The sequence below is a fragment of the Pezoporus flaviventris genome, unplaced genomic scaffold (genome assembly GCF_033815535.1).
Source record: "Pezoporus flaviventris isolate CSIRO_AGI_PZ_B2104156 unplaced genomic scaffold, CSIRO_AGI_Pfla_v1 ptg000082l, whole genome shotgun sequence".
Classification (NCBI taxonomy): Eukaryota; Metazoa; Chordata; class Aves; order Psittaciformes; family Psittacidae; genus Pezoporus; species Pezoporus flaviventris.
The window spans coordinates 2,195,618-2,220,834 of record NW_026892630.1 but is presented as its reverse complement, the minus strand read 5'-3'; the positions used below and the strand labels follow the sequence as shown (position 1 = coordinate 2,220,834).

General features: G+C 37.8%; 1 protein-coding gene across 1 annotated transcript in view; it reads left to right on the top strand.

Moving 5' to 3' along the window:
* The window catches only part of CDYL2 (chromodomain Y like 2), a 63,789-nt gene extending 39,269 nt beyond the window's left edge, over positions 1-24,520 (top strand). Inside the window, exons 3-7 of the mRNA XM_061475061.1 lie at positions 4,941-5,158; positions 12,162-12,334; positions 16,918-17,128; positions 17,857-18,000; positions 20,008-24,520. Coding sequence (XP_061331045.1) covers positions 4,941-5,158; positions 12,162-12,334; positions 16,918-17,128; positions 17,857-18,000; positions 20,008-20,166 — 905 coding nt within the window. The 3' untranslated portion in view covers positions 20,167-24,520. The remainder of the gene's footprint in view (positions 1-4,940; positions 5,159-12,161; positions 12,335-16,917; positions 17,129-17,856; positions 18,001-20,007) is intronic.
* The last annotated feature ends 697 nt before the right edge of the window (positions 24,521-25,217 follow it).

Here is a 25,217-nt window from a genome sequence, read left to right as displayed (position 1 = left end):
ATCATATGTGCACCACAGTTGAGGCTTGGAACCTTGCTTAAGTTGGGACAGACCTTTCTTACCAAAACCTCTCTTGACCTTCTACACATCCCATCCTAAGGAGAGTAGATTCATCTTCACCAACAGTTTTAAGACAGTCTGTGAATTGGAAAATATGGGGAAACTCTGGGGGAAAGCATCCACTGATGCTCCCAGGAGCTAACAATACTATTCTTTCTGATATTTGTTGTCTTCTGTTACCACATTTCTGTTTCTCCAGATATTGTAATTGAGAGTGATTGTCTTGCCAAGTTTCTTGCGGCATCAAAGAACATCCCATTTTAATTTTCTCTTTCCTTTTTCTACATAGCTCTGTACCATCTGCTGAAGAATTTTTGCTTGTCATGTAGCACTAACCACTCTTTTTCTCCATTACAAAAATCTTTGTAGTCTCACGGTGCCCTTATTTTAAATATTCTCAGTGAACTTAGTCACTGCTTCCTCTTGGGGTATTTTTTTTTTTAGCTTGTTCTGTTTTTATTTATTCTGGAGCAATACTGGCAGTAAGAGACAACCAAATATGCTTGCTTTCTCAGTTTGGATCAAAACTCATTGCTTTTAGATATCTTACAGATGCTCACTTAGCTGGAGAAGTCTGAAATTATTACTAAATTATCAACAGAACACTGCGTTTAAATATGTACAGTATTAACTATTGCCCACAAGAAAGACGGAAAGGAGGCAGAGAAAAACTATTGGGAAGACTGAGGAATGCCAAGCTGTTTTATCAGGGAAAGTAAGGGAGCATGGTTTATTTCACTTAGAAAAATTAAAGCCCTAGCTCCATGATGGTTTTCATTCACCATGAATGCATGCTGCTAACAAAAGGAACAGTCCAGCTTTCCTTCCTGTGATAACCTGATCGTTATTCCCATCCCTTCCCCTGCACTGGTTATAGCACTCCTGAGGTTACAAGGTGGACCTGATCTGTTTGACAATTAACCATGGGTTTCTTTCCAGCCAGAACATTTCATCAGGTCTGTTCACTGTATGGCTGCTCACCTGGATGCTGGTACCAGCACAAGCACCACTGTGTAGGAGGTGGCACAGACTGCTCCATTAATCTGGCTGCAATCAATGCTAAGAAAGAAAAGGTGTATCTGAAAATAACAGTAGCTTGAGATGTCTTTTTCTACTGGGTAGAAGCAGTGGAAGGAGATGGGTAGATCCAAGTCCACTAATGTATTGAGTGATCTGAGGCTCATTGTCATCTTTTCACCCCTTCCCCTCCTACTTTCTGCCTCAGCTGTTTTGACCATAAACTTCTGTCCAGTATAATGGAGCCCCAGTCTCAGACTTGATCTGGAGTCTTCAGGCTCTTTCTGGTACCAACAGCAGCAGCAGTAGTAACATCGTTCCTTGTTGTTCCCTTTGACAGTGGTGGAATACTAGAGAAGGTGCGCGAACAGGCAACTAAAATGGCGAGGATCACAAAAATAAAAGAGGCTTCAGTTAGGCAAGGGAGAGTCTGAGGGGGACTACGATCAAAGTTTACAAAGTCATCAAGACCTCAGATAAAGTAAATGCAGAACTGTTGTTCACTAGATCCCTCTAGCAGAACTAAGGACCCCTCACTGAAACCGGTAGAACATCAGATAAGAGCACACATCAAAGAAAATTCTTCTATGTGTAGTGGCTGCACAGCTTCTCAAAGTGATACCACAGGAAGCTGTGGAGACAGACAGCGTCAGCAGGCTCAGAAGGGGATTAGGGAAATCCATGAAAAGGTCCATGAGCAAATAAGGAAACAGGAAGGATGAATCCTCTCCTATTCCTGTACACCACTTAGGGATGATACTAGGAGAAAGGACTGCAGAAAGTGGCCAAGCTTGCATTTTCTGCCTTCTTGGAGAAGAATTACTAGAGGCACCAGTGGTCTGGGAGTATTTTATGTGCCTTTAAAAAGTATTGAAGCTTCTTCAAAATATCAGTGTTGGTTTAGATATTCCATGAGTTCTACTAAAGATTAAAATCAAGGTAATTAGATTAAAAGCCCACTAAATGAAGGAATATTTTCACACATTCTGCATTTTTTTTATACTTAGTCTGACTGTCAAATACTTAATACTCAGCCAGTGAACCACACTTACAGGTACCTAAAGCTTCCTTAGTTAATTTGTGACACCCTAATTTGTTTCAGATACAGTATGGATTGCTTTGAGCATGTCTCTTTTTCCCTATGTCGCAATCATTTTTTATCTTGACATATTAAGGTACTGTCACTCTTGTGCACATTAAGCAGCTGCTAAGTATTAATGCTCGTGCAGAGACAATCTGGACAATGCTTTCGTGGTTCGAGCTCCATTGCATCCATGCAGACATGCTCAATGGGCCTGGTTTCACATGAGTCTTGTCTTTAGGTTTTGCTGATCATTTTCTCCAGTTTGTCAGATCAAACAAGATTACAGGGATTACACCAAAACAACAATTTAGTCACTGTATGTTGATCATCCATTCTTACAAATGTCACTTTTTCCATTCATATTTCTCTCCTATTAAATTCAGATCTTTCCTCTGGTTAAATTCTTGTCAGCATGCAGGTAGTTAAAGTACTGTGACAAGATCTATAATTTCTTACATCATACATTAATTCACAAACTGAATATATATCTCGAACAAAGAATACAAGAAAAATTAAAATTATTACTATGAGGCTTTTTTGTTGAGCTGGATTATCTGTGAGAATTAATCTTTCACTATTCTCTTCCCATCAGTATTTAAAATAGATGGGGCATAATCTTTAACAGTAGGTAGTCAATCCATCTTCCATTCAATGTTCATGTGTGCCTTTGATTTTGTATGTTCTTTACACTTTTTTTAGGGTATTTAACCCTTCACATCTTTGTAGCTTATTGCTGGATCAAGCAACACTTTAAGGACTGAATAGATAAAAGTGCAATATTTAAAAGTCTGCCTCAAATAATTACTTTCCTTCGGTATATTCCCAATAATATTAGTTTTCCATTAGTAATTTCACAAGTCCATTTCTGTTTGTAAGAATAATTGTCAAAATATATGCAGTAGCAAAACCTTATGAAAAATAAGAAATTATGAATAATTTTAAAAATTCAAGCATATTGTGATTCCTACCATTGCAGATAATTGGAAACAAATTTCAAATTCCGCTGGCTTCAAATGATGTTTTTTCAAATAGATGATCGGATGTAATTTGTCAGTACTAGTATTGCACCAGTTGCATCCTCTATTCAGTGTAGTGCAGGCAGTGCTTTAGATGGTACCTCTTAATTTAACCATGAAAAAGAGTTTCATGATTGACTGAAATAGCAGACTTTTTAACAAACGTGTTTCTGTGTGTAAATACATGTCTACCCATATGTACATGTTACATGATGAGGCTGAATGATGCACCAGGGAAATACTGTTAAGCATACTATGTGCTTTAGCATCACATATCATAACTGCAGTGTATATATAGGCATTTCACACACTGTGAGCAATTCCACAGGCCATTGCCATTTGAGAGGTATCAGACACTTCACGTACCTACATAAACATCAAATGAAAAAATAGCTAATCCAAAATGAGGGTAAGTGATTTTGGAGAGAGTAATCTGTTGTGAATACTCCATTTTTATTCCAAAAGAGCATTTTTAATTGGATAGTGATCATTTAAACTATAACATATCTATGTTCTAATATTCATGTCATCTGCCCTTTAAAAATTCCTGGCTATTTGATTCCAGAAGCTGGAACAGGTCAGCTTTGGCAGGAGTGAAGAACAGAACAAACAAAGGTGTTTTCATTCAGCTCTTTCTTGGCCTTTCTTAAGTACAGCATCTCTTGGGCTTGTGTCTGTTTAAACAACAAACAGATTTGGAGAATGTGCTGGGTTTGGCTGGGATAATTTTCTTCATCAAAACTGTTTCAATGAACAGACTGACTTTAATCTCAGTTCTTCAGTGACCTGCCTCTGTGTTATTTTTCATGCAATGGCATGAAACATCTGTAATTAGAAAAAGAGCATTGCATTAAAATCTTGTAAAGATGTTTTCAACACTCTGGCTCAGCATTGTTAACAATCATTACATATTGCCTATTAGAGAGAAACTGTAAACATAAGCAAAGTAATATTTTACAGCTCATACACAGTGTAAGTCAGAATAAATTGTCTTTTAAAATTGATGTACTATAACTCATTAGTTTTTAAGGAGAAACTGTATATTCTTTGTCATAGTTCCTTTTTTTCCATACTGCTGGGTACCTTCCAGAAATGGTATCAGCACTAATATTTCCTATATACAAAATCCACTGTTGATATCATACCCATTAGTCAAAAGTCAGCAATTACTGTTTGTGTAAATGTAATGAGCAAGAGCTTGGGGTGAGAGCAGAGGATGGCCAACTGCTGCTTCTAACACTAACACAAGGGTAAGTGAAAGAGAATGCTGGTAGTGTCAGCTTAGTAAGAACTCTCCTAACTTACTCTATGTGACCCATAGAGATGTGCCACAACTGTGTATTCAGGTTGTCACTTTAACATGATAATGACTTTTTGGCCACTGTGAGAGAAGACGTACCTTTTGAAAGAAGGGATTTGGAGTAAACCTGTCAAGTTTTTCCAAAGCTGATCACCCCAAATTCAGATAATACAATCACTTTTCAAAGTGGTTTTTCAAAGCAGAACTGAATCCCATCAATGGTCCCAGTCGTACATGCTATACAATTCAATTGTCTGATGCGCCAACAAAAAGTACTGCATGTTGGAATACAGTAAGAATGGCTTCAGGCTACATGTAACTAGCCAGGCACATTTTTGATTTATCACATTTATCACGTAGAGGCTACTGTAAATACTGAACTGTGTTTAAGCTAATAGAAAGTATCGCTCCATTTCTTCAAAGATTGAGACATAATTGTGCTTTGATTCTTTCCATCTGAAAGGTTCTTCTCTGGCCAATGGAAGCTTGAATCTACACAGCACTGTGAAAAGGAAACTAGATGGGGAGAAAGATTATGTCTTCGATAAGAGACTAAGATACAGCGTGCGTCAAAATGAAAGTAACTGCCGGTTCAGGGACATTGTAGTCCGGAAAGAAGATGGTTTCACACATATTTTGCTGTCAAGTCAGACTTCAGATAACAATGCATTGACCCCAGAGGTAAGTGTGTAGCCATGAAAGCCAAAAAAAGCCATCTTAATGTGTGGGTTATCTTGCAAACACTGCACTTGAACTGGATGTTGTGTATTTTTTCCCTAATTGGTTATCTTAGAAAAGAAATACGGAGTTCAGGTACATCTGACCTTTCCCATGCTTGGGATTCCTATCCAGAAGAATGCAGAGGAAATTAATTTTTAATTTACCTGTCTGAAACCAAAGTCAGAAGTAGAGAAAGAAATGGCAGAATCAGTACTTCCAGCATGGAGTTAGTTGCGTGACAGAGCTTTTCTCATGTTGAAGTTACTGATATTTACTGTCCTAGAGAGAAATCTAGTTTTTTTCATTTTATTATTTAAATAGTGCTCCAATTTTTGCAGACAGAGAATTTCAGGCAATATGCTGAGTCAGTAATTCTAAGTGTATATCTTGATGCCCAATTGAGTTTTATTCTGAATCACTTTATGAGCCCTTACTTGTGAAATATTAACCAATTAGGGGCTCTGTTCTCAGCTGAATTCATGCAGTTGTACAACGTATAAATGATATTAATGAATCCCCTTGTTCCAAACATTACACGCTTACTGTCAGACTTGGACTTGTAGCTTGTACTTACTGCTCCAGTAAATATATGGGTTAGGGAAAGGACTGAGAAGCTTTTCCTTCCATTCACTGTGATCCCAGCATAGCGGGCAGTGATGCCCAGGTGTACCATTCCCATGTCAGAGCTAAAAAGGTGTCAAATAAATGTCAAATCTCTCTCCGAGAGGAGAGAACATGCTTGAGCCCTGTTCCACATGGGCAGCAATGGACTGATTGAACGGGGCTGCTGTAGATCAGAGAGGAAAGAACAGGAGGTGCCTCCCAGCACCAGTTTTGCCACTCCGAGCATTCTGCAGGTAGAGTTCCTCTGCCTGCAGAGGGCAGGCTGCACTGTGGCAGATCTCTGCCTCTTCTGCCCCCCAGACATGCCAGTGCAGCTCTGTCCTACACAGTGACTTCAAGATAACAGGATATGAAATATCAGTTTGAGCACCATCTGAGGGAAAAGGAGACTGTAGCTTTGAGGAGTTATTTTATTCAATAAGAAACTGAGTAACTGTGAAATTAATTACTTATAATGAGCTTCAGATAAAACCACTAGCAGGTGTGATGAGCCCTGAATTTGACTCCCCTTCCCAAACGCACACCTACACAGGTACATCAATGGAGAGAATGAAACTAAATAGTTTTTGAACTCTTAGTTTTTAAATTTTATCATATTTAAAAGAACTATCTTGCTAATTAACACAGAACACCGAACTTTTAATACTAATTCCTATCTAACACTAGCTTTTAACACAAATGCTTTAGATTGCATAAAATCCATCATTCCATCTCCATGTATTAATTACTACTAACTGACATCACAGGTAATTTAAATGAAGAGCTCAAGGGCCTGAAAAAAGTATGAAGTCAAGAACTTGCTATGTTCAGGCTGAACAGCCTTACCTTTATGGTGCTGGCTGTGCTGTTCCTATCAGCTGTGTTCAAATGCTCAAATCAGTGAATTAATTCAGGCTCTTCAGGTCTGCCAAACCAGTTCACTTCATTCCTTGGAAATACTCCATATGCTGGGAAGCCACCTCTGTGGAAGAATAAATGATAAGCATGTAATAGAACTTCTCTTGCATCACTGGTGTAAACTTATTTCTAGAACCTTTATCGGAGCTTACTTGAAAACTACATTACTGGCCAGGATCTGGATAGCCAGGAATTAGTCAAGGTAATGTGTTCCACACATTGAAAATGTCTGTTTAAAACTCATCCAGGCTGAGAGCAATTGAAAGCTCTTGCCTTCTGAAGGCTGCTTCCTGGCACACATGAAATGACTTACTTGGCCTGCATCCAGGCTTCTGCCCATGATCATTCACACACAAAATCCTGCACCTTCAGTATTGGCAATTCCACATCCTTGCTGCAACTACAGCAGAAATCCAAGGAACTGAAAGGAGGAATATATTGAATTCCTTGTTCCTGCAGTTTGTCACCCATAGCCATAGGTGAGGCAAACTGCCAGAGTATTCTAGGGACATTTACAGCATTTTCAGTTTTGAAGGCTCTTACCGCCGGTGAACAGAAAGTACAAAAACAAAACTCCCACAGAGTGAAGAATGGGAGTTTCATTTTGTCAAAAGAAACATTAACTTCAAGCTTAATTAGACATCCAGTAGATTATATTTGCCAAGTAGTAAATGATTAATTTACTCAGGGTAGCTCTACTTGCTGTGGTTAAAATAGTGATGTGGTTATTCTCGGCCATGTATCTATGTTGGTAAAAAAAAAAGAAAAGGTGTGCACTGACCACAATCATAAAATCAAGCTTATACAAAATCACTCTCACCCCTAAACAGCACTGCTTGCTTTTGTGCTTTATCTTAACTTTCAGATGAAATGTAATAGTTTTGTTCAACTATTGGCCTCTGCTATTTATGCCAGTTTAATTAAAAAAAACAAAGAATTTATTTATACCAAAAAAAAAAGAAAAATAAAATCTTACAGAAGTCTCCCTGAATCTCTGTCCTGTTTGTGGTAACCACATCACACCTGTGGGCATGTGCAGGTGATTTTAGCATGAAATGTGCCCATGCTCCTTCTAGCCTTGTTGCACTGATTGAAGTTGGCTCAGTGCCACTCTGGTAATTGAGCTTTTTCTACAGAAATGTTCAGGCCACTATAGCAATTCCTTCTTACGTTTTACAAGGCCTTATAATACTTCCAAGCCAGTGTCATGAAACAGCACAGGTTTTTTATTTCAGTGGCTGAGTCTTGCTACCTTTAAAATTAATTTTCAAAATAGATACAGAAAGTATTTCATCATTATAAATTCCATTAAGACATTTTCTCTCATGGGTCTTTTGCTGGTTCTGAAGTTCTTTCTCCAGTGATGATGTTGGTATTTTAACTCAGCAGATTTCAAGGATCAAAATTCTGTTTGAAAATTAAGATAAAATGGATCCATCCACGCTTTTTACTTTACACTATTGCACTAGGAATTAATATTCCTAGCTTATTAATATATTCATAATATATGAATTAAAAGCAAAATATACCCCAGACAGCTAATGTTTCCATTGAAGACTGATACTACAACCTCAAATACACTTGAATCAGGTTCAGGTCCTAGCCATGAAAGTTAAAGGGTTCAAAGTTCTACCAGGTGCATTTTGGAGCACTGGTTTGCCTTCACTTCTTGCTTACAATTTTCTTAACTTCAAATAAAATAAAAAGAAGAGGCAGGTACGAGTTTACTGTTCTCTCTATTTTTGCTCTCATACATAGACAGCTTGTCAGGTTTGGCCAGTACTTCTGCCTGAAGCCAACCTGACACGTTCCTGCATCCTTCATTAATCCAGCAGAGAGGACTCACAATCTGTTTGCACAGAGTCAGCAAGTAACAAAAAGTGTATCTATGTAGAAAGGTGTAAGTGAGGAAGAGTTTCTAAGAACAACTGAAAGACTTTAAAATTCTGTTTGTTATGGTATTTACAGAATATTTACCTTTACAAATATCAACAGGGAATCCTTAGAGATTCAGAGAAATTAAATGTTTAAAGCAGTATTCCTGTTTATATGAAAGGAAACTTGTGTTCAAGAGACTTTTTGTAATCATGGTGATAAATTCCCAGTTCTGGGGTTTCCCCATAATGCGAGCAAGATTGAAAGCAAGGAGCAACAAATGCCTTTTAAATTTCCAGCATCCAGTAAAAGGCATTAAAATAAGCTCTTAGAAGTTTAATGAAGTTTTCACACATTTTATGTTTATTTTGCAACATGAGGTGTCCTGTAAGGAGCCAGGACTTAATCCTTGACAGGATTCAAAAAATAAGCAACTTTTGAGAAAGCGATAATTTTATTATATATTTGGGTTTCAGTAAAACAGTACATGAAGCGTTAGGCCTGGTCTAAATTTATAATTCAGTTGATTATCACAAGCTAAATAACTGGCCCATACTGATCAGTACATACTTCCTCAGAAATTTTAGTCAAATGTATTCAAATAGAAATACTGTTCCCACAACTGAAAATTAACTAAAAGACCATAAAGAGCTAATTGAGAAAAAAAAAAACAAACATGGAACAGGAAAATACTGCTTATGGAGCCTTGCATGTTTTAGATATGGTCCAATAGGAAAAGTAAAATTTTATTGGACAAATGCCATAGTTACACCAAAATGAGGGCAGGTTTGAAGACTGTGGAAGAGAGGAAAGGAAAATGTAATCTGACATGTAGTATCTCTGTATTTGCAAACTGAATTCACTACATCATTAAATGGAAAACTACATCATAAAATGGAAAACCAGACTGTAGTTCTGATCTAAAATAACATTTATTTCACAGTACTGCAGTTTAACACACAGTTCTACAACCCTATAGACAAACCTTCTTTTTTGTGTTTATTTTATTGTTAGTAACTTTCCTATAATCATATAAACATCTGCGGCGAAATACCCACACCCAGATAATATATGAGGAAAGCCATGATGCCAAGGCATTGGGAAGCAACAATGAGGTTGGCTAGAACCAGGCTGAGTGACAAAATGGATTTTAGACTGTACCAGCAAAGGACTGGGCATAGAACAAGGGAATGAGGGTTGACTTTGCTGGCATTGGTGTATTCCAATGAGTTTCTGAGCACCTTTTGATTATAAAGTTAGTGACAAATTTACAGATTTAAAAGAAATAGTTTTTGGAGCTTGAAAACACTGGTATGTTATGGTTTCCTCGTTTTTGGTACTATTTACTTTTGCTATGAACTAGTAGAGCAGTGGAACTTAATTTCCACTGCTGCTCAAACAGACTATGCAAAATGCTGTTGAAGCATTCCTATTTTCCACCATATCTGAGAAGTAAGTTCCTAATAATGGGCTTTTAATATCACTCTCTCCAAAACATTGAACAGTGATAGCAGAATATTGGGTTTTCCTACCGGTAGTATCAGATTTGCTCAAAAGTTTGGTATACTTTCAGATGGCTTTAACCATAAAGATCAATGAGGGGCAAGATAGAAAAGAAACAGGTTTGGAATGGTAATGATGTGTTTGAAGGTTAGGAGTGATAACATCAAAGATACGGTACAAATGCAAGTATCATTGGAGGAAGGAGAATGGTAAAGAAACTTGCTGAATAATAAAACAACACTCTTATTATATATAAAAATGTTTGACTGGCATTCCCTGATATTATTTATACACCCTCCCTGAGAAAGAGCAGATTTTGAGAATATTTAAAATAAACTAAGAGGACAGTCTTGCATTCACATGGAACTAGGAGTATCAGAATACATGTCTTTGTATTCTAACATCTACCACCTTTTCAAGTTTGTTTTTAACTTTGAACAGAGATTTTAGGTTCCTCTGTTTCCCCTTCACAAAATGTGCAGTTTTGCTGTGGTTTTTTACCAGCTATGGGCTGATACAGCCTCTGAGGCTCTGGGAATACACAGTACTTGTAAAATCACTGATGACGTTTTCATACCTGCACAAGAATTTCAAATACACTTTCAAATTCTGCTGCTTTTAATTACTTCACTTCTACCCACTGTCACATATTCAGTATTACAGGCATTCTGAAGTGCACTTACAAAAGTGAAGCATCAAGAAGTTCACTACCTGCTTTCTCCTGTCCTGGTTTCAGCAGCCAGTAGCAATCATTGCTATGCAAACGCATATGGAAAGCAGGCAGGTAGTATTACACTGCGGGGTTTGAACATACTGGTTCAAGCCTGGTCTCACAAGCCACAGGATTTTTAATTAAAAAACTGTCAGGTTTTGTGTAAACAAACTTACAAGTTTAGGGACATTTCTTAAATAAGGCATTTTGGAGATCTAAAGAATTTTTGGAAACAGAGTAGTGAACAAAAATACTAACAAGCCTAAAGTCTTGCGTTTGTCTCACGTGGAAATCATATCTAATTCCCCAACCACATTTTGCTGTCTTTTGCCTAAATTAACAGCAAATCTTGCAGTACAAAAGAGAAAAAAAATGGACCCAACAGGACCCTGTCTGTAGGAAGTACTTTAACGTGTATGTTTAAGCGTAGGACGTGTCATACTTGTCATACAATCATGGCCCTTCAAGTAAGGAATAAATCACTAAAGGGAAGAGCGGAAGCTGAAATAGCTGAAATAGGTTAACAGCTGAAAAACCATGCTGAATCGTAACTGAACAAGGAGTTCGTAAAATAATATTTCCTTCTAAAAATCATTAGGGAAACAATTCTCTGCTCATTGTAAGAAAGTGAAAGGCAATTTTCTTACAATACGAGCAGTTCAGTTTTGTATGGATTTTAGGTTTGATTTATGGGGCAACTGTTAGCTTTGTCCAGTTGTAAATCAGAGCAGAAATGTCTCTTTTAAGTGGCTTTTTTTGCTCTGACTTTTGTAGACTTCAACAATATCATTGAACACAGAAAAATGAATAATATATTTGTCATGTTGATATGTGTGATGTCCTGTTGTCCTGCTTTACTCTGGTTAAAGTCATATAAACCAAAATATTTGAAGAACTGAAAACTGGTGTTTATAGATTTTGCTCACAGCTTGTTGAGGATAATAGGTTATTGTTGTGATACCCATTTAACTGAAGATACAGCAATGAAATATATATATCCACTGAATAGACACCATGAAAATAAAAAAGTGGTATTTGAAATTATCAGAGTGCAACCAGATAGCATAAGCTGGCTAGAATTTTCCATAGCAAAAAGTAAAGAACAGCCAAAGTCATAAAAACTCTTCGAATTAATAATCATCAACAAAGCACTTCCAAATATACAATATTTTGTAAACTCTCAGTGTTCTCATTCTAAGTATGTTAAAATTAGATAAATATATACATATAATTGATGTAAATATTAATAGTGCCCAAAATTTAAGTCTCTCAAGATCGATAAGGTTTGTAAAACTAGGGAAATGGTATTGCAACGGCATGCATGTCGAATTGTTTACTTTTCTTTATCCACAGATCATGAAGGAAGTTCGGAGAGCATTGTGCAATGCATCAGCTGATGACAGTAAACTCTTACTTCTCAGCGCAGTGGGAAGTGTATTCTGTAGTGGCCTAGATTACTCATATTTAATTGGCAGGTTATCCAATGACAGAAGAAAGGAAAGCACTAGGATTGCAGAAGCTATAAGGTGACCCAAGCTTACCTATGATCTCTAAATTATGAAATGCAGTGTGTGATTATAAAGGTATTTATCAGGTCCAAAAACTGTTGTATATTTAATTGTTGATTGCATTCTAATTATAGTCCTACGGATCTGTTCAGTAAGAACCTTGGACCTTCTCAATGTTAGAAAACAATGCACATTCATTCCAGTGCTGATATCCCACAGGGATTTCTTTTTTTCCCAATTCTCTGTATTTAATATTTGAAATCATTCCTCCAAATTCAAATATAACTTTGTTGTTTATCCAAATCAGTCACTGCTTTATGTTCCAAAGTGGTTCTTGAAAGGCAGATACTTTACTTGTTTTGATGTTCATCATTGCAATGAATTTCAGTACAAACAAGAACCCATGGCTTACTCACATTCTGTTGAAATAGCAGTCTGTCACTGTATTTTAGAACCTTATTAGAAGGGTCTCCACTCTTTTTCTTAAACTCAAATAACTTAATATATATGCAAATGTAGTTTTATTTTCATAACTAAAATGTGACTTTCCTTATATATAAATCACATTACCTTAATAGAAATCCAGGGCTTATGACATGCAGTCTACAAATCAATCTGCACAATACATCACCAAAAATTTCCATTATCCACAAGGTATTTTTTATACATACTTGCCCGATCTTCCAGTATAAATCAACATCAGTCCACTAAAGCCAATGGTATTTCACCAGTCTGTACCAGGAGAGGGCTTGGTCCGTATTTTTGTCCCCCCACTTTCTACAAATAAATATTACTCTTCTGAGAGCTTAAAAACTTTATGCAACAAGTTTGTGAAGCAATATGAAATAATTTGTTTTACAACAGATCTGTCTTTTGCATATGTTAGTATAAAGTAAGATTACATTTAGTTACTACATGACATGTATTAACCACCAATTATCTTTGTTAAAACTGCTGCAGATCAATTTGGATTCCATTTAATACTTTTGAAATTCTGAAGGTAGTAATTACTTTGAAAGAATTTAAAATTAACTTCTTAAATATAACAAATTTTGACATGTTTTTAAGAGCCTAGCTATGCTTGAATATCATATAGAGATAGTTAAAAAAGAAAAACCTCTTGGAGTACGTATCCTAATTTATTTTTTACTTTAATGTGAAGGATTTTAAATAATGCGGAACCAAAATAAGTGAGGAAGGAAAATCACTGGTTTTGTCTGAAAATACAGACATGCTTGCACTGCATTAGAAGATAAAAATTTAATAATATTCATGTAAATGTTATGTAGATAGGTATTGTTATATATGTATACATTTATCCACACATATTTAATACACAGTTGTACTTATCAATTCCACATAAAAATGAGTATAAAATAGACTATAATACTCAGTTTTTCTACCCTTGGACTCACAGAACACTCTTGAAATACTGATTCAGTGTGCTGCTCCTTGTCAAAAACATCGGCTTCAGGCCCACTGGAAATAGATTTTTGTTGTACTTCTGGAAACAATACACTACGTTTTCCGTTTAGCACTCTCTGTGCTTTGTGTGAACAAAGGACTCAGCTAATGAAAATATACTGCAATAAGAGTAGAAAAAAATGTAAACTTTGCTTTTCAGTGGTTAGGATGTCCTCGAACACATTAATGGGTCTCTGCCTGCACTACTGTACGTCAAGTTAGACTTGTAGCAAAATGAAATTAAAGTCTTGATTACTGTATGTTTCCACTTTCTGACGTACGGTTCTCATATAGCGATCACAAGTCAAAAATGCAGTTTAAATACCCAGCATCTGTATTCATCTTATGTGAAAGATTATTTGTTTGGCTCCTGTCCTCATCCACTGCCTTTGGGGCTTGTATGTGGCCCTGTGGCTCCTCTTCAGGTACTGAACATAGATCCATCAGCCCAAGCTGCCACCGTCCAGATGTGTGTCTGGCATTACAATCCGGAAGCAGAGAAGAGGCAGACAGACTGCACTGCTGCGTGTATGTAGCCTACAGAGCCTGGCAGGAGAAAGCCCCATTGGAAAGCATTCCCAGCATCAGTCTCTCATTGTCAGTCAGGCATCCTTATGTGACCCGATACATAAAATTCTGGGTGTGCTCAGAAGAAAACGGAGAAGGATGACTTCACTCATTCAACTTCTTTATAGCCTTTGACATACTTACGAGCCCTGGCCTGCAGCATCCCAAAGTGTATTTGATCGTCAGCTTCCCAGACATCCTCTAGCAAAACCAAAAGCCTTCTGCATTGTGACACTTTTTCTTGTCTTTGAGCTTCTGGTTCTACTGTGGAATAACAGTTACAATTTTAAGTCCTCCTGAAAGACTACACTGAATCAAAACAAGGATCTTCTAGCCCAGAAACTAAGGGTGTGAACTTACGCTTCGAAGATGTAAAAACATGCCAGGTTCTCATTATAAAGACAATTCACTGAAATAGGTAATGTACCAAACAGGGAACACAGCAGCTGAGTGCGGTTCTGTTCACTGCAGCTTCTGTAGACCAAATACAGGCATTTGCTCCCCTCAAAAGTTCCCAGCATCATAGCCCTCGACTCCATCCTACAGGTGGCATATTCCACACCCATCCATGGTACCATTCTCTCTGCTCCCATCCTTTCCTCATGACGGAAGCTCATTGTGTCTTCTCAGTGTTCAGTTCCACTCTGTCCCAATCTCCAGATGCTCTCTTCCTTGCTCACTCGTGAAGATTTCGCATCTCCTTCAACCCTTCCCCTTCACTAATGTGTTCTGCTTTGTTCTTCCTCCCCATCATCTAACTGCTTCCTCTGCACATTCCTAATTGCTTTTCCATATTCACTCCCAGTCCCATTTATCAACACATTCTTCCTGCTTTTCTCCACCACACTGTTTTCTTCTGCCTTCACATGGTCCTCAGATCTGCTGCCAGCATTTATCCATAGTTTGTTCATTCATCCCATCCCCATTCCCATCTGTAGTCCTACTTGGAAGGCTCACTTACTAACGCTGTCAGAATTCTGGAATTAAGGTGCAGTGATCCACAGTCATTACTCAGCCATAAACAGCTGAAGAAATAACGAGATAAGGGAACAGCATTGCTTCTGCGAACAGAAATGAACCACAACTCTTCGTAACCCTGCTTCTAGAAAGGCATGTCTTCAAAGGCCAGATAAGTTCCTTATTTCGTTCTCTTTATCTTGCCACTTATCTTGTGTTTTACTGCTGACAGTGTGAAGAGAGCTGCATCAAGCCCACGAGTATCTATTTTCCCATGGTCAAAGATCAACACTTTACTAGGTAGCCAGAAAACCAGAACTCATTCATTGAATGTGTAATGCTGGCTCACCTCAGGCTCTTTGTTTCCATTTAAAATACAGGCAATGCCCTTGTCCCATAAAACATTTCTCTTTGGTATCTTTTCTGGTTTTTGCCATATGGGCACTCTGACCTGCCAGGCAGAGGCTCTGCTCCCAGAAACAGAAGACTCGGTCTTTTTGACCTCAGTGGCAGAACCACAACCCATCAAAGGGCGCATTTGACAAAATGTTCTTTCCTCAGATCTGTCAGCAAAGATGCACTCTTTGTGTGAACCAGGGCAGGAACAGACTCTCCTCTTTTGTTTCAAATTTGATTTATACATGTCTCTTTTCTAAAGTAATTGAGCATCTCGTTTCCTTCCATGTACCTGTCGTGCACTGAGCTGCTGGAGCCCATAATTTGCTCACAGTTACACTCATGCTTTTTCCTAATTGGGGTATAGGCTGTGTTCAACAGATATCTTTTCCACCGTTGCTGATACGTAGCTTATTTTAAATATCTCCTCACTGCACAGAATTTAACATGTTCTAGTTCATTCGTCTGGATGAATCTGATCACATTAGTTCCCCATTATTTCCTATTGCTTCACATTTACTGTTGTGCAAGCAAGGGCATCTACTTCGTTACATCTCTGCTGAAGACATTTGCAGCGAAGACTCAACAGATCACTTGGCTTATTCTTTCCCGTTCAGACATTTCTCTCGCTCTGACTCCCCTTTTTGGGTCTTACTCTTTCTGCTCGTGAGCCAGCAATGTTTACTATCTCCCAATCCATGTATGGGACTTGCAGTAGCATCTGACCTAGGGTCTTAAGAGAACTTAGAAAAAAATGGATATTCATCAATACACCTATGAGGTTCCTCTCTGTCATGCTATAATATGTCCATCAGGTTAGCCAAACCAGATTGTCAGAAGCCATACTACCCATAGTGGAGCAAACTGAGAAGCACTGTGTGTACAAACTCATGAATTACTATTCCAGAAGTAAAACTAAACCTGACCAAACCATTCTGCAGAAAGTCAGTGCATTCCAGTTAATCAGTTCACATACAACATACACAAAATTATTTAGTATGCCGGGTACTCAAAAGATTAAATAACTAAATATAAACAAACTTTTCCATGTGCAAACTAGAAAGTAGCTTGCAATTCTGACCTCATAAAACTGGGCCATGGCATTTATTGTGTTCATCTGTGATTCTAATTTGCTTTCAGATTAAGTACTTTAAATTTGGCTGGTTATCTGAGACTTACTTTTGTATTCAAGGTCTTTCTTCTATTTTTTGTTTTAGGGATTTTGTAAAAGCTTTTATTCAGTTTAAGAAGCCCATTGTGGTTGCTATCAACGGCCCTGCTCTTGGGTTAGGAGCTTCTATTTTACCACTATGTGATATCGTTTGGGCAAGTGAGAAGGCGTGGTTTCAGACACCATATGCAACAATCCGACTCACCCCAGCTGGCTGCTCATCATACACATTCCCACAAATTCTGGGGGTTGCACTGGTAAGGTTTTCAACCTCAGTTTGCTGAGGAACCCTTCTTAAATCCATGCTCTTCTTTTTCTCTTTAAAAAGTAAAACAGAAAACAACCGTTTCTCTTAATTGGCATGAGTGGAAATGAAATCTCTGGAAAGTTCATCTAATCCCTCCCCGTTTCTTACGACAAAATGACCTCAGAATTCAGTGTATTACACATGCTGTGCACAAGAAGGATTGAACACAGATTGAAAAAGCAAAGATCATCAAGGTCATGGTAGAAACAGGAAGTGATGCATTAGCAGAGTAGTGTTACAGAGTCCTTGTCTGTACCATGGTAGGATTGTGCAGAGACAGACCAAGAAACTGCCCTTTGCTCTCTAAAGATAATCCATAGTAATTCCAGTAAGGTTGATTAGTTTTTACCAGTATAACAAAGCAGAATTTGCCCCACAGAGTGTTATATACTAGGATCCATGACTCTTGGCACAGTAGCACTGACAGTTACTCTTGTAAAATCAGCAATACAGATTCATCATGCATGCCAGCACATTTCTTTTAAATGAAACCCATGCTGTGCTCTGGCCACCTGCACAATCCTTAAATAGCTACCGAAACTCCTTTTAAAGTGTTTTGCAGTATGGAAAGATAGAGGAGACCATTTGTAAATTTAATCCTGAAAATATCAGGCAAGTATGGAAAAACCTTTGAGAGACTGATAACACACAATCACATGTAATCTTTTGGTTTCACAGGCCAATGAAATGTTGTTCTGTGGGAGAAAGCTGACCGCACAGGAAGCCTGCAGCAGAGGACTAGTGTCACAAGTATTTTGGCCAACAACATTTAGCCAAGAAGTGATGCTACGAGTGAAAGAAATGGCATCCTGCAGTGCAGTGGTAAGAAATCACACTCCTTTGTGATTCAACTCATTTCACAGAGCTAATGTGTGCTCCAAAGGCTCATCACGTGGTGGGTCCACAGTTTCTACAACCATACTTGTGAAAGAAGGTTGATAACAGACAATCTGAATAGGGATCCGTGAGTTCATGAGGTTTCTCATTTTTCAGCGTCAGGGAGGGGTATTTATTTTCCCTATCTTCACATTTATTCAATATGAGTGGAACCTCCTTGCCCCAGATTTTTAAGGGGGATTAGCATAGGTTTATTTCATGAAGATGGAAGAGACTGTAGCAATACAACTGGACTGGGAGATCTCTGCAGGGCCAGTAAGGAAGGACAGTAAGAAAATAGATTCGCCTTTCACAGTGTCCTAGCCTACTACATTTCAACTGGATCTGCCTTTTTTTCTGCACCTGCATAGTTCCTGGTTCTGCAGAATGTGCAGAAGAAGGCACCAGAAGGGTAGGAAAGTGCCAGCTAAGCTCTGCTGTGCAGGAGAGGTGAGATCCAGACACAGAGGGATTTGAACACAGTCTGGTCACAGTGTATTATAACTTCCTTTTGTGTACATTGAAGTTGAAAGAAAATCCTTTCCTATTTTTACTTCCTAAGGATTTTCCCTTCAGGCAAATATGCTCCTATTCTGTGCACATCCTTGCTTAAAAAAGAAAACAATGCTCAGAGTGAAGAAGGTGATACTGGCTGCAATAAAACTGCTCCAGCAGAAGTGCACACGGTTGTCATTTTGTGCTATACTTCTTATGCCTGAAATTCTTAGCATCCCTTCATTTAAGAGATCTGTCATAAAAGAGAAAATAGAGACGCACAAGATTTTTAATTAAATCAAGTGTAGATTAGATCTTCTGAAAAGACATTCAGAATGAAACTGCAAATGTAGCATAAGCTTATTTGATCATGCTGATATAATGTATTATATGAGTTGGGAAAACCTCTGGGCTTCACTGTGAATTACTCTTTCCTTCGCTGTTCCTGGCTGTCAAGGGAATTTTCTCTTGAGACCTGTTAGAAAGACTGGTGCTAACTTGTGGTCAAAGATGAGAGTTAAAAGTGTCAGAGACAAGATTTACTCTCTCTGATCCTAAATGCAAATCAGGCTGAAGTCACAAAAACAAAGAATATGATGAGCTCATCTGAGTTCACTGTGGATACTTGTTCACAAACAGACCAAAAAGAACACACAGGGCCTCGGCATTTGCAATGAACACCATCTACTTGAGTTAAAGAGAAATACTACTTTGGAATAGCAGTGTGTAACCTAGACTTGATAAGAACTGGGCTTAGCATGTAAGTATTGACAAAGCTCAGTGGAGAGTGTGTGTCTCCCTTACCATGAACACTGTGTTGGTTCACATTAAATCTTCTACCCTCAAAAGACCAGCAATGTATGAGTTATTAATGGTTTTGACTAGTCAGGTTCCTTGTGAGGTACATGCTCGTGTTACATATTTTAAAAAGGATTTTAAAGGCTGCAATCTGTGTTTAAATTGGGTCTAGGAAATAAACCGTATTTGCAGTAAAGGCCGTTTTGGGTTCATCTCTGTTTTGATAAGGAAATGATGCATGAGGGAAGATTATTAAAGGTGATGGATATCCACAGTGGGGTTTCCAACCTCTCTAACCTTAAAGACTACCTTCCAGAAAGCAGGTAGCCAGTGTATCATGCCTCACATTTTCATTCCAAAGGGTAACATTCTTAGGTCTGTCTAGTGCTTCATGGTTTCAGTAAACTAAAGCAATTCAGAATTCTTCATGCCTTTTTAAAATGTTGGCACTACCACATAAACTTCAAAAGTCCTTAATTCTTCAAGATGCTGACTATCAGCAAGTGGAGTTATGGCTGTAAATCAAATCTAGTTTCTGTGCCCGAAGGAGTTATTTAAATTGTAAAACAGAGTCAGTAGTGTAAAAATTCTGTTCACACCATTATCTGTAATAATTTTAGCAGATGCAAAATGAGATTCTGAGTGATATTTTGGCTTTAGGTATTGGAAGAGTCCAAATGTCTTGTGCGGAGCTTCCTGAAATCTGGACTTGAAGATGTGAATGAGAAAGAGTGTCAGATGTTAAAACAGCTGTGGAGTTCTTCTAAAGGACTGGATTCATTATTCAGCTACCTGCAAGACAAAATATATGAAGCCTGATGTATTGGCTTAACTTAGAAAATGCCCCAGTTGTGAACCAAGTCAAATGTTACCTGTGTTTGAAAAGCAGAGGCAATGCATCAGTGAGGAATTTGTGACAGTGTATCCTAATACATATGGTTGTGTTGATTTCCTTGTGAGATACACAGCTGCTTGTAGCTGGTATGATTTTGTGTAAGCGAGACGTAGGCAGGCTTGTTCAGTGCACATAATCTCAACAGAGGGCTGCATCTTTCACATTGCTCATCCAGGTAAAAGTATACATTCCATGTGCTGAGAAGCACCATTGAGGCCCAGTGAGGCACACCATCTGTAATGATTTATTTTGTCTGTCCTTCTTAACTTATTCTTGCTGTTGCCACACATCTGGGCTGACACAGAGGGCTCAATCTAAAAACTGGGTCAGCCCAGTATTTTGTAGACCCAAACACCATGCTTTAGAAATACCTTGATTTTTTTTCATTTTTCCTAAGTTCTAGCAGTGTAATGGAAGAATTTGATAATTTATATGTATAATATGTAAAGTTAGTTTTACAAAAGCTACTAGGAATTTTTTTCTTTGTTGAATTTATTTAACTTATTTATTTTGTGTTCATGTTCAGCTGTTTGTTGGTCACAGGTCTGATTTTTCATACTGCCCTTGACTGAATTAATGGCATCACATGGGAATGCAAACACAATTACAGCAGCAAATTGTGTAGAAAAATAAAGAATATATCGGAAACACGCAGGATGCTGCAGGCATTAAAAGAAACAGTCACGTGCATGCTCCTCTGTGTTTAAAATTGTACAAAAAAATGTATGGAATAGATTCATTTGTGAGGGTTAGAGGGGGAAAAATGGATTCTGAAGCAGCGAGTCCCCCTTAAGTCTCTCTTCACTTTCTGCCTTCTTGAGGGGCATTGAAGGGCTTGCCAAGGAGATGCTTTATTTAAGTTGACTATACTCCTGTTAGCCGGGTATCAGTGACAGGGTGAGTGGTGCCGTTATGTGGCGTTGTACTGTTTTTCAGGTTTAAACATCCCCTTTTGGTCTGAAGTCTAAAAGCAACTCCTTATGAGCCTTAGTCTAGTTGCCTGATTCCTCAGGTGTGAGATAATTCCTGCTCTGGAGGCCTTTGGGTGCAGGCCAGCAGTTTATACAAGGTGCTAGGTATTGAACTAAATGGAGGGAGCAGTTTTGTTTTGCTCTCCACATCTGGCCACCCCGCCATCTGGTACAAGAACTTAAGGCTATCCATAAAAGCAGTCCACAGTAAACTACAAAAAACCAATCTGCTGTTTTAGAATGTGATCCTAGTACTTTTCAGTGACACTGATTGACTCCTGAACACTGGACCTCCAAGTTCTGTCTCGTTAGTGAAGCAATTAATATGGAAGTAACTCAAGCATGCTCTGTGACTCCCCTGCCATTGCGGTGTGCCCAAACCAGCGCTTTTTGAAGCAGAAGCTTTGCACATTTGTTTGCTTTGTGATTTGTGCACTTGCTCGCTGTCCTTCAGCTCAATTACTTGCTAATGGTTTAAACCTCTGCAAATGAAGCTGCTAGGTTTTCTCCCTCCTGGTATTTCCATGATGAGTTTCAACAAAGCCTCTGTAAAGTTAAAGGTGATTAAAGTACACAGTAACCTTCAACACATTAATATAACATTCTTTTTTCTCAATAATTAGAAGTACTGTTTCTACAGCCTAACTACCACTGAATTTTAAGGAAATCAGCACTTTAAGAACAGAAATTCTCATGGAAATTCTTCAGTAAAAAGACAAAGTCTGGCTTCTAATTAGCCTGTTCAGTGGTTTCCACAAAAAAAATAAAAACAGAACAAGTAACTTCTAAGCATCTGAAACTAAACTCTTTCAGTAACTATTGGAAGTGATGCGTGCACCACTTGTTCTAGACTAATACTTGCTTATTTCCACAACCTGCCAGCAAGGCCTCATAGTGCAGGGACGTAGCTGAGTCAGGGCCGTGGGATCCCCTACTCTGCTGCTATGCACATGTGAGTCACCTGGATGGCATTTAACAAGAGGGGTTAATCAAATGAAACCACTCACATGCAGAACATGTGCTCACACAGTCCAGCATATGACTTCATAAAGAGAAACGAAAAAAAGCAATGGAAAGTACCATGATTCCTCAGTTTCCTTCATTTCCTTTATGCCTATTCAGAGAGCCATAACTCCTAGTCATGTGCTAGTAAGACATTAGGAAGTTTATTATAATACTGTGCTTGGGTTTTGCAGACAGAGAGAAACTGCTCAGCAATGTGAAGGTATGCTTTCCAGATGAGATTTTCAGAGAAGAATCGTAAGTTGTTAAGACCTTTAAACTGCATCATTTCATCTGAATTTTCAGATACCTATATCTTAGCATCTTAGCATTTTTTATGACAAAGGAATGGTTGAAATACATTTTTCTATAATTATTTTTCCATTAAAGCAAGCGCTAACCATAGTTAACATTTTTAATTATTCATATCTATACAGTTACAGTCTAGTTTTCATGGACTCTATTTTCCCTTCCAAAAAGAGTAATAACAATGTCAAAAGCTTCTTTTCCAGTATTTAAAGATCAGAAATCAATTTTCTCTTGTGTTTCTGTCCTTACTAGGTATTCAGATATCTAGATGTACTGTACATGTTAGTCTGGGTACCTTTACTAATATTCACAGTATTTAAGATTATAAATGCAATTTGTTGTTAAGTATGTTTATTCTTGTGTAAATTGTTTTGTACAATCTTTAAAAATCTACAGTTTTGCATTTGTAGATATTAAAGGTAAGCAATTTATTTTGTGTTGTCCTGCATGTATATTTTTGCTGTAGATAAGTGTTGCTTAGATTACTATTTCATTACATTTCTGTTTAAATGAATAAGCTTACAAACTTTAATACAGTATATATTTTCAGAATATAAACTTTTATATTTCTGTGGTAGGTTAGGGTATGCGTTTTAGGCAATCTTTTTCACTACTGTTAACTGTTCTTTTAATCTCTGATATAATGGTTTTGTGCCAATAGTTTTTCATTAGAATAAAATGCTCTTTTAATGGTAGGGATAAACACACAATTTTGGTTGGGGTTTGTTTTGGTTTGGTTTGGGTTTTTTTATTATTTTGCCAGCCTTTACAGTTTGAAAATGTAGTTTTATTGCATTTGTGAATAAGCCTTACCATTAGGTACAAGAAATCTTTAAAGCTATATAAATTGCTTATGATGTAGTGCTAAGGACTTCCCCAAATAATTGCTGTAAGAAAGTTAGCAAATTAGAGTACAGGGCCTTAAGTTTTTCCTGTGAAAAGGGTAATACGGGTTGGTTTTGAACAACATAGGTAGATTTGTCAGCATGGGCTTTGTTATATATAAACTGTGCATTTGTGCTCCCAGCCACAGTAGTTTATCTCAGGCTTTGTGTGGCTGGGTCTATAAAAGTCAAATCTGGCTAAAGCCAGCGCTCTTTAGGAGACACTAAAGAAGTTTACATAAGAGACTTATAGACAATCTTATAGTACATTTGGGTACTCAGTATCCTAGATGTGTTATCTGTGTCTGCCCAATTAACCGTATGTTTTAAGCCATATTAAATCTCTTTACTGCTACTTCAGATACTACACTGAAAGTCATTCACTAGCTTGCTTACTCACAGACGGGATTTCAGTTTTTAGTGAATAAAAATATTATGCCTTCCATAAAAACAAAGGACCAAAGAATTCCATTATTTTAACAAAGCATTAGTTCCTTCACCAGTGAACTGGTTTGACATTTATACTGAAGATCAGTCTATTTCTGCTACAAACACTGCATTCTCATCCATGTCAAGCATAAGGGGAAAAGATGTATCCACGGACCTATAGGGAAAGGAGTGACGTTCAGCTAGGATGGTATGTCTATTGGTAAGGCTTATTACCAAACCTCTGAGAAGAAGCAAAGAACCAAAAATTCACAAATTACATCAATGTAACTTTATTTTCAGAACTTGCACAAAGAATTAATTGTAAAACTTTGCAAATTAGCCCCTTAAGTTATTTTGTCAAAATGCCATGGAACAGACTAAAACGGTTTCTAATATTTGTAACAATGAGTACATATTATAATATGATAAGGGTACAGGCACCCCTATGTCACAGTGTTGTAAATATTTTCTGAAACTGGTACAGTACTGAGGGACTTGTATCTTCTGATATATGAAATATTGGCTGTCTAGATCAAACTGTACACAATTTATTTGTTGATGGTCCTGTAACTAGTGTATGGACACATTTCTGGGTGCCTTAGAAGTTGTATTTTTCATGTGTGTTAATATGCAGTATTTATACATTGTGAGAAGCTGCTTTGAATAAAAACATTGAAACTTCATTTCAATGCGGTGACCTTCAGTTTTACACAGTCAGAATGATTGTGATAAGTAGTAGCCACAGACCCTTGCTTGTATTACATATGATAAAGCTATTCATGGACTCTGGCCTTTCAAAAGGAATCAGGCGTACAGCAGGCTTTTTAAAAGAGAAGTTAAATTTAAAACTTTTGAAGGGCAAAAACCGGGGCACTAAAAGACACTGCATAAGAGCTGTCTGAAATCGTGCATTATGATCCATCTGTTTATCATTTCATTATCAAATCCAAGGAAATCAACAAGACCTGTCCTATAAATACACTTCTAGGACACCTTCTCCACCATTATCACTTCCGCTATTTAATACCTGAATGTCACCCAAAGCATACCTCTCCAGAACCAACTATTTGCACACAGTATTTCAGCTCCCTGTGGAGGAATTTGATATTAAGGTGGTATTTTCCAGGGAGGCCATTTTCCAGAACCCTGTTGGTGCAGTGTGAAGCTGAGTCACCCTATGGCCCTGCATGGTTATAGACACCATGGGGTCTCATGTATACAAGGTGATAGTTTGGCTGTAGCATCCATGAATGCTATTTCAAATCATGTATCTCCCATGATTGGAAGCGTAACTATTTAGAACTATTAGAAGAGTAACTAAATTACTTCCACCAGTGGTAGAATAGGAGGGATATTTCTGTAGGGAGCCAGTGTTACCTA